General features: G+C 53.0%; 1 protein-coding gene across 1 annotated transcript in view; it reads left to right on the top strand.

The window, feature by feature from the left end:
* The first annotated feature begins 8,386 nt into the window (after nucleotides 1-8,386).
* The window catches only part of OLFM1 (olfactomedin 1), a 31,730-nt gene continuing 27,056 nt past the window's right edge, over nucleotides 8,387-13,060 (top strand). Inside the window, exon 1 of the mRNA XM_085076860.1 lies at nucleotides 8,387-8,984. Within this exon, the coding sequence (XP_084932986.1) occupies nucleotides 8,919-8,984 (66 nt within the window). The 5' untranslated portion in view covers nucleotides 8,387-8,918. The remainder of the gene's footprint in view (nucleotides 8,985-13,060) is intronic.

Raw genomic sequence — 13,060 nt, 5'->3', positions numbered from 1 at the left:
TTCTCCACGGGGAACAAGCTTGGGAAGAGTCAGGATTATCCCCAGCAGCTCTTGGCTCGGTGTGAAAAGCAGCCCTGAAACCCTTGCAAAGGGCTGGAGACACCAAAACACTTCTCCAAACACCCCAGCGGACCTATTAATTGCAATATTGGATCTTCCTCCTTTTCCAGCAGGTTCCCAGCAGCGGGCAAGCAGCCAGCTTGGCTGTGGGTTTGTTTATTTTCCAGCTAATGGAGCAGCAGGATCAGTTCCAGAGAAGGCAAGTGGGGATGTCAGGGAAGTGCTGTCCAGTTCCCAGAGATAATTTGTGACAGGCACCTGGTAGGCAGTCGTTAGTGCTGTAATTAATGCAGCCCTGTGGCACAGGAGCAGCAGATCCTGGAAAACCCAATCGTGGGGAAAGCCATCAAGGCATATTTGCCCTGTTGATGATCCCTAGGATGGGGAAATTGCACTTGGAAAGAGGGCAGAACACACCGAAATTCAGCTGCAGACTGGGGGTGGCAGCTGAGCAGTGCCAGGCTGGTGTCCCTGAGGTCGCAGTGTGACAGAGCCACCAGCGTTTGTCACCAACCCCGTAAAGCTGTGACTGCTCTGGAGCTTTGCTCCCTGCTCATCCACTTGTTCCACGTGTGGTCCAGATGAAGCAGGAGCTGCCAAAATCTCCAGTTCTCACACCTGCAGCCCCAGCCCTGTGTGTGCTCTGGAAGGAAAAATGACAAAAACACGGAGGAGAGAAAAAAAGGGCAGAAATAGGCCTAAGAGGAACAAAAATGGATTAAAAAATTCACAGGTTTTGCCTTTTCACCTCCACCATGGAACTGCTGGGAGTTCCTGCCTTTGTCCTCCCATTCCCAGCATCACCTGCCCAGTTCGTGGGGGATTTTCTGGTGTGCAGAAAATTCCAGCTCCCCCTTTTAATCCTTGTCCAGGATGGGATCAGCTCCGTTTCAGATGGAGATGTCAAGGAGGAAAGTTTGGGTTGTGAGCAGAGGGGAAAGCGAGGCTTTCACTTGAAAACACAGAGCCTTGAGTCATAATTCTCCAAAAAACGGAACAAATAACAACTCCACGCCAGCTGGGAAGCACAGGGGTGCTGAAAATCTCTGATTGGCTCTGATTGAAGCATTCAACAGCAGTGGATCTGTTAAAAAATCCTGAGTGAAAAGCTCGGGTTTGGCTGAGCACAGCCAGCTGTGGCTCACAGGCACCCAGAACCACAGTGGGACAAATCCACAGCAGCAGAACCGGCTGGAGGAAACCCCAAAACCAAGTGATTCTCTTTATTCCCGATATTTCATTTTCCCCTGCATTTCCTTTACCCCATTGCTGGTTTTCACTCTGCTAGAAAATCGAGGCTCACGGGGAATTTGTGCCTTGGGAGTCCTAGCTTTGTGCTCAGATTGCACACCCCTCCTGTCCCTGCCTGAACTCCCTATTTATGGCAATCTGTTTACCACCAGAAACCCTAAAAATGCTAAATGTTTCCAAGGTTTCAGTTCCCATCTGATCCCCGGGCGACCTGCGGTGTGCAGTTAAATAAAGCTGGTTTATGGATGCTGCACCCTAAATCTAAAGGTCAAGGGGTTTGGTGGCCATAAATATTCAAACCTCACGGATTGGGTCTTTTCAACCTCCTTTTAAATATTTATGATGCTGCTTCCATGGCTGCAGGAGAATGTTGTAGTAGTATTAAGAGAAAAGAGAAAGAAAAAAATCCTTCTCCATCTAAAAGCTCAGCATGAGCCATTTTCATATATTATGCATCGCTAAGTGCTGTTTATGGCCGTTTTTGGCACTGGATCTGGGCAGAGTTCATGAATCTGGGGCTGGGCAGGGTGTTGGCATCAGCCTGGCACGGGGTGGGCACAGCTGGAGGGACAGTGAGTCCTGCAGGGTCCCTTTTTCTTGTTGTTGTCCCCAAAATTGTTTTGTCCCCAGAATGGTTTGTCATGGTATTTTCTCCCAAAAAATATTCCCCAAATTTTGCCCCAAGCTCTGGAGATCCATGGAGTGACAATGCCACCACGGCTGGTCCTTGCAGAGGGACCAAGGTGCAGTTGGTGCCAGCTGGAGGGTGGCTCAGCCCGAGATATTGGGCTGGGAAGCAGCAGGGAAGTGCAGCTCCTGTCAGGATCAGCTGCAGGAATTCTGCTTTGCTCAGCCACAGCTGTGCCCTGCTGGCTCCTGGCAGAGCTCTGCTGATTCCCTGGAAATCAGCTGCAAACGGAGCAGGGGGAGGGCAGGGTGGGGATAAATCACAAATCCTGGGGTTTGGGATTGCCTGGGAGCAACAGCAGCACTGCTGGGATGGGAAACTGCCTGTGGAATGGACTGGGAAGCAGAGGATGAGCCAGCAGGGAGGTCAGCAGAGCTGAAATCGCTTCTAGACTTTAATCAGCTTCTAATTAAAATCGAGATGGGCTTTTGTCCTTGGGTAGAGCAGCATGATTCAGCCTGACTGATCCATCTCTGGTGCTTCCTACTCTTATCTCTTCCATTTCCAGAGTGGTTTGGGGGAAAGTGTTGGGTCAGCTCGGTTTCTCTGGACTCATGAACCTGTGTTGTAAACTTAATATCCCTCATGAAGTGGTTTTGGGAGGGGAAAAAACTGGATTTTCCCCCCATTCCATTGAAACAGGCCCTGGAAAAAATAAATATATAGCAGAATGATGGACAAGCAAATGGACACACATGGGCATGAATCCAGAGTGGGACGTCAGAGGCTTCATTTCCTTAGGAAATCAGGTTTGAAATTAAGGCTAATCAGAGTTAAAAAACACTGCAGTTCCCCCAGCCCAAACGATGCTATAATGTACTCAGTATATTACATCCTCAACAGCAAAGCAGCATCTGCTCCATAAAATGAAATGTGTGTGTCACCATATGCAGGCAGCATAATGTGGACTCAAATTAAATAAAAACATTTCGGGGTATATGGTCCAATATGCAATCTGGGCCCTGGGAAAGGCTGAGATTTACTGCAGAGCTCTCAGCAGTTGGCTAAAAAACTGAACCCAACCCAGGGCAAAATTGGGGTTTTAGCAACAGGAGCTGCTCTGTGCACTTTCCTCCCTTTGAGCCAAGAGGAATTCTGGAAGTGCAGGAATTGTTGGTCATATTTTTAATGGTTTTGTTTGGTTGGTTTGATTATTGGTTTGTTTGTTGTTTTGATTTTTTTTTTTTTTTAATCTGTGGCTTTTTGCATTTTTCCATCAGAAACACCAGGGAAACTCAGCGAGCACAGCAAAGCCCCAGAAAGCACTCAGCCTCTCATCTCTGCACCACAACTAAAGAGCTAAACTCTGCTGAACCACTTGACTCTCACCTTTCCCAGCTCTTTCTCCCACTCAAATCTCTCCCAAGCCAGCGTTCCTCGAGCACTTTGGTGTTATTTTAGAAGAGATCAGGAGCCAATCTTCCCCAGGTGGCTCTGAGGCTCTGCTGTCAGTCCTGATCCTCCCTGACCCCATTTGCTGACACAAAAACCTCTGGATTCCCTCCAGGTGCCAAAACCGCCAGGAATGAGCTGGTGGTGAGAGTTTGTTGTGGTGATGATGCTCCTGGTGTGCGTTCAGGGCTGCTGGGAAGCTGCAAACCCTTCAGAAGCTAATAACGTGGAATTCATTTGTTTCCAAGGTGCGAAAACAACTCGAAAAAGGCAGGCAGGGAGGGGATGTTTGCAGAGGAGCTGCTTCAGGTTTGCCTGGTGTGGGGTTTTATCTCCTTTGTTAAGCTCCTTGAATTATTTGGCTAATGAAAAGCCCAGGAAAAGCAGCGCTGTGCTCTTCAGAAGCAGCAAAAACAGAATTTCCAGCTGGGAGGCTCGGACTGAAGCATTTGATGAGGGGGAGAAGTACAAGTGTAGCAGAAAGGGAAGGAAAAGCCAGCGGTGCTGATGGAAGTGGCTGTGCAACCATCTGGAAATGTGGGATACACCTGGGAAGGGCTGGGAAGTCACCAGGACAGAAGGGAGGATTGCTGCATGCTGTTTGCTGCGGGAAAAGAGGAATTGAAGGTGGAGGACAGGGACAGGAGGTGACAAATCTGCTCCTGCCCAGGGTACTGAGGGCTGAGGCTGTGTGGGGCAAAGGGAAACGATTTGGCAGCTCCCAGGAATCAGAGGCATGGAGCTGGCTGGGTGTCACCCAGGCTGAATGTCACCAAGGCTGGATATCAACAATGCTGGGTGTCATCAAATCTGGGTGTCACCAAGGCTGGATATCACCAAGGCTGGGTGTCATCAAGTCTGGATGTCACCAAATCCAGATGTCACCAAGGCTGGATGTAATCAAATCCGGATGTCACCAAGGCTGGATGTTACCAAATCTGGGTGTTACCAAATCTGGGTGTCATCAAATCTGGATGTCACCATATCTGGATGTCATCAAATCTGGATGTCACCAAATCTTGATGTCACCCAGGCTGTATGTATGTCATCAAATCTGGGTGTCACCAAGGCTGGATGTCACCAAACCCGGGTGTCACCAAGGCTGGATGTCACCAAGGCTGGATGTCACCCAGGCTGGATGTCACCCAGGCTGCAGTCTCACCCACCCACCCATCCTCCTCCCCAGCCATGCTCTGATTCAGCACAGCAAACAGAGAGACAACTGCAAAAAACCTCCTAAAAAAGCCACCCTGGATGGGGTTTGGTTTTCCTCTTGTCATTAGCTCTGCTGTTTCCAGTTCCCTTCCTGCCCTCTGTGTTCTGCACCTCCCCGTTTCCTGTGTAATTCCTTTTACCATTCCTCCTGCACTCTCCTGGCTCCTGACCTGCTCTCCCTGAAGCTTTCGGGGATGAATTGCAGTCTGGCAGTGATTGCTCCTCAACCCACCGCTGAGCAGGGAGGTGAGGAGCTGTGAAGAATGAGAAATGTTTGCTCTAACCAAACCCCAGGCTGTGTTTTCAGATCCAGGAGTGCTCTTTTTGCTTTCCATCCCATCCCATCCCCTTGGTGTTTCGGGGGCAGTTTGGATCTCTGGGTGAAAATGTGTGGAATTGCTCTCGTCTGACTCCAAACCAAGAGATCAGGTCCTGAGGGGTGCTGATAAATCCATGGAATTTGCTGAAATTTTGCATGAAATCAGCTGGAATTGCTCCTGTTTTCAGGATATGGGTAGATCCAGAGGTAATTTGGCCTCAATTCCTTCCTAACATCTCTCAGTGGGACCTGGCAGTGTTGTCACCTCTGTGCCTTGGCTAATCCATGACTTTCCCACGCCATCCTCGTGCTCTCTGCATGTCCAGAGGCTCTGCTGGGGTGGTGAACGTGAGGAGGGATGACCCCAGGAGGGGCTGAGGCAGGGAGATTCTGTGGGGTGAAAACAGACCCCAAAACCAGAGAGCTCAGCCCAGGGAGCTCTGAGTCCATCCCTGAGTGTTCCTGCATGGAATTGGCCCTTGGGGAGCATCAGAGTGGCCTGATTTCCTCTGGGATCGATTCCCCAGCCCCCCCCAGAATCACATCCTGCCAAACCATCCCCACATGAGGAACGAGAGCTCCCAGGGGGCTCCTGGCAGCCAATCCTCCTGTCACACACCCACGACAGTGACACTCCTGCCTGCCACTCCTGACACGTTTCTGACAGAGGGATCGATGGTTTGGGTCTGTTTGGAAAATCAATCCAGCGCTGGGCAGAGCCTGAAGGAGCTCCATCAAAACATCAAGCCAGGCAGCAGTCCCAGGAGGGGACAACATCCAGCTGGACTCACGGATTGTGCAGGGAAAGCTCTGGTTCCCAGCATGGAGGAAAGGGCTGCCTGCCCATCCCTGATGTCCCCTGCTGTCCATCTCCACGTCCTGGCAGCTTCTCCCAAGGACAGCAGGATCTGGAGAGCAAAATCCTGGCCTCCATCTCCTCCAATCCATCATAGCAGAAAGCAGGTGTGGTTTGCTCTGCTCTCCTCCATCACACAGCGAGAGTTTCACGGCTTGCAGCTCTGCCTGGGTTTCTGGAGGAGCAGGGATGCTGCTGGGAAGGGAAGGATGCTCCTTTCCCTGGGAAACTCAGCTCTGGGTTCACTGTGCCCAGCGATGGACACTGTGCCTTCAGCTGAGTTATTTCCCAACCTGATCATCCTCCCCTGAGGGGGAAAAAAAAACCACCAGGCCCTATTTCTACTCCAAACTGTGGACTCTCGCTTTGCCTTTTTATTTTTTTTTTAGAAGATAAAAGAGCCTTCATGTACAGAAAGCTTCCCCCAGGCAGCCTCCTGCCAGCCCTCCCTTTTCCTGGGGAAAAAGGCAGAGCCTCTTTAGTCACACTCCACAGGCAGAGGTTCTCCAGACCTTGAACTCCTTCCAAATTTCGAGGAGGTATTTTTCAAAGTCTAGGTTAGGCACTGTGGGAATCAAAAGATCTGAGCTGTGCTCCCACTGGGGGATTTTTTTTCCCCTTTTATTTCTCTCAGTTTCTCTGATTTCTGAGTGGAGCTCCCCAGGACAGAGCTCTTCCCCTGGAGGAAGGACCATGCAGGGCCTCACCCTCTGGAGCTGCAGTTCAGTCAGGAGGCTGCTGATTTTCATTCAGAAACACTTCAAAAGAGGAATAAATCAACCCATTTGCAGGGCTGATGGTTTTGCCCAAGTGCAAGCCGTGAAGGTTAATAAAAGTGGATGTGTGTAGAACCAGAGGAAGGGGGAAAAAGGAGATTCTCCTTTGGGTTGGTGTCTTGGAAAAAGCTCATTTCAGAGCCTCATCTGTGCAAAACAAAGTGAGGTTTCTTCTATTTGGAGGTCTAAAACACCCAAACTGAAATCACCCTCCACGGGCACAGCAATTCAGGTGGAGCTGAGCTCATTTGTCGAATATTTTTGTGTGAAAGGAGCTCTCATTGCTGGGTTCTGCATCTCCCCAATCTGTTTTAACCCCTGGGAGATCCAGCTGGACCCTCACTTGGAGCCTCCTGAGCTGCACCAACCCTGTGCTTGTGGCCCAGCCTTGATGAGAAGCTGCTCAGGTGGCTCTTGAAGGCATTTTAAACAGTGAAATACCCACGTGGAACTCGCTGCTCCTCCTCTTCCCTCTGAATTTTGGGATTTTTTTCCCACCCTGCTGTGATCCCTGCCAGGGGGAAGGTGGTGCCAGGGCAATCAAACACCTCCCGAGGTGCCAGGGGAGGAGGTGTTCAAACCCTGCTGCTGTTGGCCTCGTTGTGCTGCTCCTGATAAAGTCAAGAGGAGTTTAATGCTTTTTTTTTTTTCCAAAATCCTCAGCTTTTATGGGCTATAAAGCATCGACCTGAAAGGCAGTGCTGAGGGAAGCACCTCAGGGTGGATCTGTGGGATAGTCAGACATCCAGCTGCTCCCTGGGCTGGATTTTCCAAGCTCCCTTTGAAAGGATGGGATGATTTCCCTCCTGGAGCTGAGCTGAGGCTGCTCAATCCCTCCTAGGACTGGGACAGCTTTCCCTTGGACATTTCCTGATGGAAACACAGAGAAAGCTTTTTCCAGTTTGTTTTCGGCTGTTTGTCCCCACTGAGGCTCAGCCACTGGAGATTTCCTGGTTCCTGCTGAATTCTGGGATCCCAGCACTTGGAAAGGGTCAGCTCATCCCACAGATCCCATATCCTGCTCCAGGTGAAGAAACCCTGGAGTAATCAGGGGGAAAAATCCTCTGCTATTTGTGGGGAAGGGATTTCTCTGATGTTATTAAACAATCACTAAGGGATGATGCTTTTCACCTGCATCACCACTTTCTAAAGGATTTCATAACATTTATGAGGTCCTGGGAAAAACTCTGCTTTGGAAAGCATTCAGGGGGTGTGTGAGAGAGAGAAATGAGGGGGAAAAACCCCCAAGGATTTTGGGGAGGGGAAAAACCTGGCAGTGTGGGGTTGGCGCTGCAGGACCCCGGCGGGGTGCAGGTGGGGATGCTCGGTGACACAGGGATTGTCACATCCTGCTGGGATGGATTCAGAGCTGAGGCTGGCGAGGATGGAGCTCGGAGCTTTCCCGGGTTTGGGATGGGATGGGATGGGATGGGATGGGATGGGATGGGATGGGATGGGATGGGATGGGATGGGATGGGATGGGGTGGGGTGGGGTGGGGTGGGAGCAGCTTTGGGGTCGGTGCTTTTTGGGGATCCCTGGGCACCCCACAGCCCCGAGGAGACCGGGGTGGGGAGGGAGGGGGTTAAGGATGGAATTAAGGATGGGGTTAAGGAGGGAGTTAAGGAGAGAATTAAGGATGAGGTTAAGGATGGGGTTAAGGATGGGGTTAACCCCCTCCTCCCCGCGGGGTCCCCGCAGCCTCACCCGCTCTCCCGCGGCTGCTTTTCCCCCTCTCCCTCTGCCGTGTTTAGTTAAATTTCCCCCGCCTTGCTTGATGTCACATCCTGTTCCACAGCCATCCCCTGCTAGTAGCCAGCCCTACCAATTCCTTTCTTTTTCCTTTTTTTTTTTTTTTTTTTTTTTTTTTTAAATCCCTGTCCTCTCCCCATCACCCCCCTTTTCCAGGCAAACTTTTGGCAATAGCAGAGATAATCATTGCGTGCTCCGTTGAATTTCTCTTCGCAAATGTCTTTGGAGCAGGGGAGCCATTAAAAAAAAAAAAAAAATTAAATAAATTACCAGAGAGCCAGCACCGAGAGCAGAGGAGAGAAACTGGGATCCCAATAAATATGCAAAGTGAAGGCTCTGCTGAGCAGATTTCTGGCATCGCTTCCCGAGGGTGCTGAGAGCCGCCCGCAAAATCAGCCTGATTTTTTTTATTTTTTAATTTTGTTATCTGTCATTTTTTTTTAATTTTTTTTTTTTAAATCGCGCTTTGTTGTCTTTTTTTTTTTTTTTTTAATTAAAATATTAATAAGAATAAAGCGGCGAGAGGAGGCAGCGAGGCTCGGGGACGGCGCAGGGGAGGCTCGCCCGGCGGTGATCTGCATGCGAGGTGCCTAGAACGGGGGGAGCGAGAGATGCAACCGGCAAGCAAGCTGCTGACCCTCTGCTTCCTCATCCTGATGGGCACAGAACTCACCCAAGTAGGTCCATCTCTGCCTTTCCCCACCACCCCCCTCCTCCTCTCCCTTTTTTCTCCCCAACGCCATTTTCTGCTAAACCTCCGGAGCACGGCGGCAAACCGCCGGGAGATGCTGCACTTCCCGCGCCGCTCTCCCCCCGAGCATCACCTGCGCGCAGCCTGGGGACAGCCTGGGGACAGCGGGGCGGGGGGCTCGGGACCCCCGCGGGTGGGCAGAGAGGGGCTGTGCGCCTCGGTGACCCCCCAGGGCTGGTGGGGACAGCCTGGACAGCTGGCTGTCCAGTCTCTGGACATCTGGCTGTCCAGTCTCTGGACACCTGGCGGCCCCACCTGCGGGACAAGGGGCTGGGGGGCTGCGGGACCCCCGCGGTGGGGCTCGGCCGAGTTGGGAGGTGCTGTCCCGGAGTGCTGGCTGGCTGGCTGTCCCTCCTCGTCACCCCCCACCCGCGTGTGGGGGCAGCTGTGCTGCTTTTGGGTGACATTTAAATGTCCCTTTGGTGTTTCCATCTGTGACAGATTTGGGGGAGATGGGAGCAGCTCGTTCGTCCCCCTCTCCCCGCTCCGCCTGCTTTGTTTGCCTGGATTTTCCTGCTGTTCTTTGCCGTCCCAACCCCTGGACCGAGCGAGTCGTGGGGCGGTGGGGGGAGGAAAGGAGGCACCCAAAAACCATCTGCAAGTGGCATTAAAACTCCATTTGACTTCCCGAAGCTGACTGGGGAGAGGCAGGCAGGGTGATTGTCTTTTGTTTGGGTTTTTTTTTTTTTCCCCACCACTCACTGGGGAAAGGAAGAAAAGTGATTGCGAGAGGATGCTCTCTGGATTGTGGGGTTAATTGTGGTGCTGCTTGGAAGCAAAAAAAATAAAAAAAAGAGAAAAAAGAAAGAAAGGGAAAAAAAAGGAAAGGAAGGGAAAAAAATGAAAGGAAGAAAAAGCGGCTATAAATAGGAGGGGAATGGAGGCTTCTTAGTGTAGGAGCAATTAGCAGCTGGGCTCTCATCCTGGCTGCTTCATGGAGATCATTTTTCCCGTTCTCCCAGTGACAACGCTCCTGTCGCTGCCCTGCTGCTGAAGTTTGAGGTGCTGAAGCCTCCTGGCTTTGCACCCTGCCAGGATCCCCGCTGGCCCCGGCAAGGAGAGCCCAGAGCTGCCCTGACTGCCCGAGAAAGGCAGAGCAGCTCGGGGTGGGGAAGGGGGAGAAGGAGGGTTTGGTGTGGGTGAGGAGGGTGGGAAGGAAGCAGAGCAGCGAGTGAGAAGCCCATTGTGTGTGAGGATGCTGGGGCTGTGCGCATGCTCCGCGCTGGACAAAGAGCCACGGCCACCAGCACGGCAGCCTGCTGGCCACCACGGCCACCAGGGCCACCAGGGCATGGCGACAGTGCCAGCGCAGTGCCACGACTGTCCCTTACCTCTCTGCCCCTCCAGCCTCCCCGGGGGTCACACCCACAGCCTGGGCATCACCCCTTTGGGGCCTTGTCAGCAGCCTGGCTCTGCTGGGGGGTTTTTCCCAAGGACACCCCCGTGCCGAGGATGCTGCCCTGCCTTCCCTGCCCTGCCAGGCTGCCCTGCCTCTCCTCGCTCTCCTCGTGACTGCAGCACTCCAACTTTGGCAGCAACTTCCAGCCGGGATGGGCATGGGCAGCCCTGGGTTGGGCTGAGCGCTGCAGGAGCTGCCCAGAGCACCCTGCCCGGCGTGTGGCAGGAGGTTTTAGCCTTCCTGAAGCCTGGCTTTGCTGCCTGGGCTGGGCTCATCCCCGCAGTGCCCACCTGGCCAGGTGACAGTGTCCTGCCAGCCCCCCCGCCCTGTGCCGCTGCCTCTCCCGGCACTGCAGAGCCCTCTCGGACTTCCAGCGCCTCATTCCCGTGGCACAGCTGCCAGATGCAATCCCCAAATCTGCCTCTCAGCCCAGGCACCGCCCAGCTCCGTGCCTGCTGTGCTTCATTCCGTGCTCGCATCCCCACGGCGTGTGCAGTGTCCCTGCTGTCCCCTACAGAGATCCCACACCCGGGGAGGGAGGCTGGACGTGCAGGGGGAGAGAGGCTCTGCTGGCTCCGGCGGCTTTCCCTGCTGCTGCAGGAGGTGCTGCTGTCCCCTCCTGTCCCTCCCTGCAGTGGCACTGACAGGCCAGCTCGCAAGGAAGGGAGGAATGGCTTTAGAGCGGCTGGAGGGGCAAACACGTGCCTGTCCTTGCGGTGGGAGAGCTCTCGGGGTGGGAAGGGAGGTGGCTGCGAGGTGTTGGTGCTGCAGCATCCTCGGGTGGTCCCCCGGCTGGGAGGGAGGGAGGGAGGATGCTGGGGCAGGCTGGGGGCACAGGGGTGATGCTCACGCTGTGGCTGCACCCCAACTCTGGTGGGCTTGGTGACCTGTGTGAGGTGGGTGTGGCTTTACCTGCGTGAAACAAGGAGGATTTACCCCTAAACCCCCTCAGTTCTTTGTAGGACCCCCTGCCTGCCCCTCCATCCCCCCAGGGCAGGGCTGAGGGGGTGGCAGTGACCCTGAGCGACACCCACGAGGCTCTGGGGTTCCTCTTGAGTCGTTTTCTGCCTTGTTCTGCCTCTCCAGGGATCAGAATCAAAGCCTGACGTGACCCAAAACACTTTTGGGATGGGGCAGAGGTGCTCTGGGCACCCCTGGGTGCAGCCCCTGGCTCTGGCTGGGCTCACAGCAGGACCTTCCTGGTCAAAAGGTGGTGATTGTCCTCCTGGGGAGCCGCAGGGCAGCTCTGTGGTGTCCATGGAGGAGCAGAGCCAACTTGTGCTCTCTAAGGATCTGCTGGCTTTGGGATGCTGTGCTCCAGCCAGGACTGTCAGCACAGGGGGGCTGGGATGCCAACAGCTGTCTGTCTGTCTGTCTGTCTGACCTGTCCTTGTGTCCTTTTGGGGAATATTTCAGGGAAAACCTCCTGGCATTGCTCAGAGCTCCTCGGGAGCAGCAGAGCTCCCACATCCACCTGGTGATTATCAGAACCACACAGGGGGAAATCCCTTCCTGGGACAGGCAGATAGTCAACATTTAGAGCTCCTAAAAGGGGAAAAAAAGCCTCAAAACACTAATTCAGCTATTTATTTGCCTAAAAGCACCTCAGGTTCCTGTTTGCAGGGACAGGGAGAGCCCTGCTGGAGCCACATGCTGCCCACAGAGAACTTCCCAGTGCCCACTTTGGTGCCCAGGTTCTTCCTCCCCCTGCCAGACACATGGAAACGGGCAGGATTAAGCTGCAAATCTGCAGCCTGGAACAGGAGGCAGCTGCTGCCTCGTCTCATAAACCAATTTGTGTCTCGTCTCAGTAACTCCAGCTCGAACCAATAAAAAAGAGAGGTAATTTCCAGCCCTGGGTTGTATTTATTACCCGAGTTATCAGTCCTTGTAATCAGTATTAGCATCATACGTAATACAAAACTAATTACTATCAGAGGGAATTAAACAGAGATGGTGCTGGCAGTGGGAAAAGCTCATGCTGGGGTTGGGAGGGAGAAGTGTTGCCTTTGCTGTGCTGGAGCCACAAGCAAAAGGGAACGAGGCAGGGACACCCAAGGAGTGTCCATCTGGGCTTTTTGGGATACCTGAGAGGCTGAGTTGGTGAAGCAGGGAAAAGTGAGACACAGAGCCCAAATGTGGGGGAAGAGCTGCTGAAAATCCTGATTTTCCTCCTTTTGTCGAGTGTAGCTATTGGTTGTTAGTGCTTTCCTGGAGCTGAGCTCTCCTTCCAGCTCCACACTGACTTTAGCCTGAGCCTTGACCCTTTTTCTCTGCTCAGGGACCCTTTTTCTCTGCTCAGAACCCTTTTTCTCTTCTCAGAACCCTTTTCCTCTTCTCAGAACCCTTTTTTCTCTGCTCAGGGAAGCTTTTTCTCTGCTCAGGATCCAAGTCCTGATTCCCAGCCCATCCTCCCCATCCTGGAAAGATAACAGGAGAACAGCAGCAGGAGTCATCCCTGGGCCAGGAGCAGAGCTGGGCTTGCTAGAAAGCAACACCCAGAGTAAGTTTTCCTCCCTCTTTCACCTCTCTCTGTACTGGAGGTGTGTGCTTGACCAGGGAAATGTGCCCAAAAATCATCTTCCACAGCCACAGCCTCCAAT

The sequence above is a fragment of the Lichenostomus cassidix genome, chromosome 17 (genome assembly GCF_008360975.1).
Source record: "Lichenostomus cassidix isolate B80296 chromosome 17, HeHo_3.0, whole genome shotgun sequence".
Lineage (NCBI taxonomy): Eukaryota > Metazoa > Chordata > Aves > Passeriformes > Meliphagidae > Lichenostomus > Lichenostomus cassidix.
The sequence above is the reverse complement of the archived record's forward strand: the minus strand, read 5'-3'. Positions and strand labels throughout refer to the sequence as shown.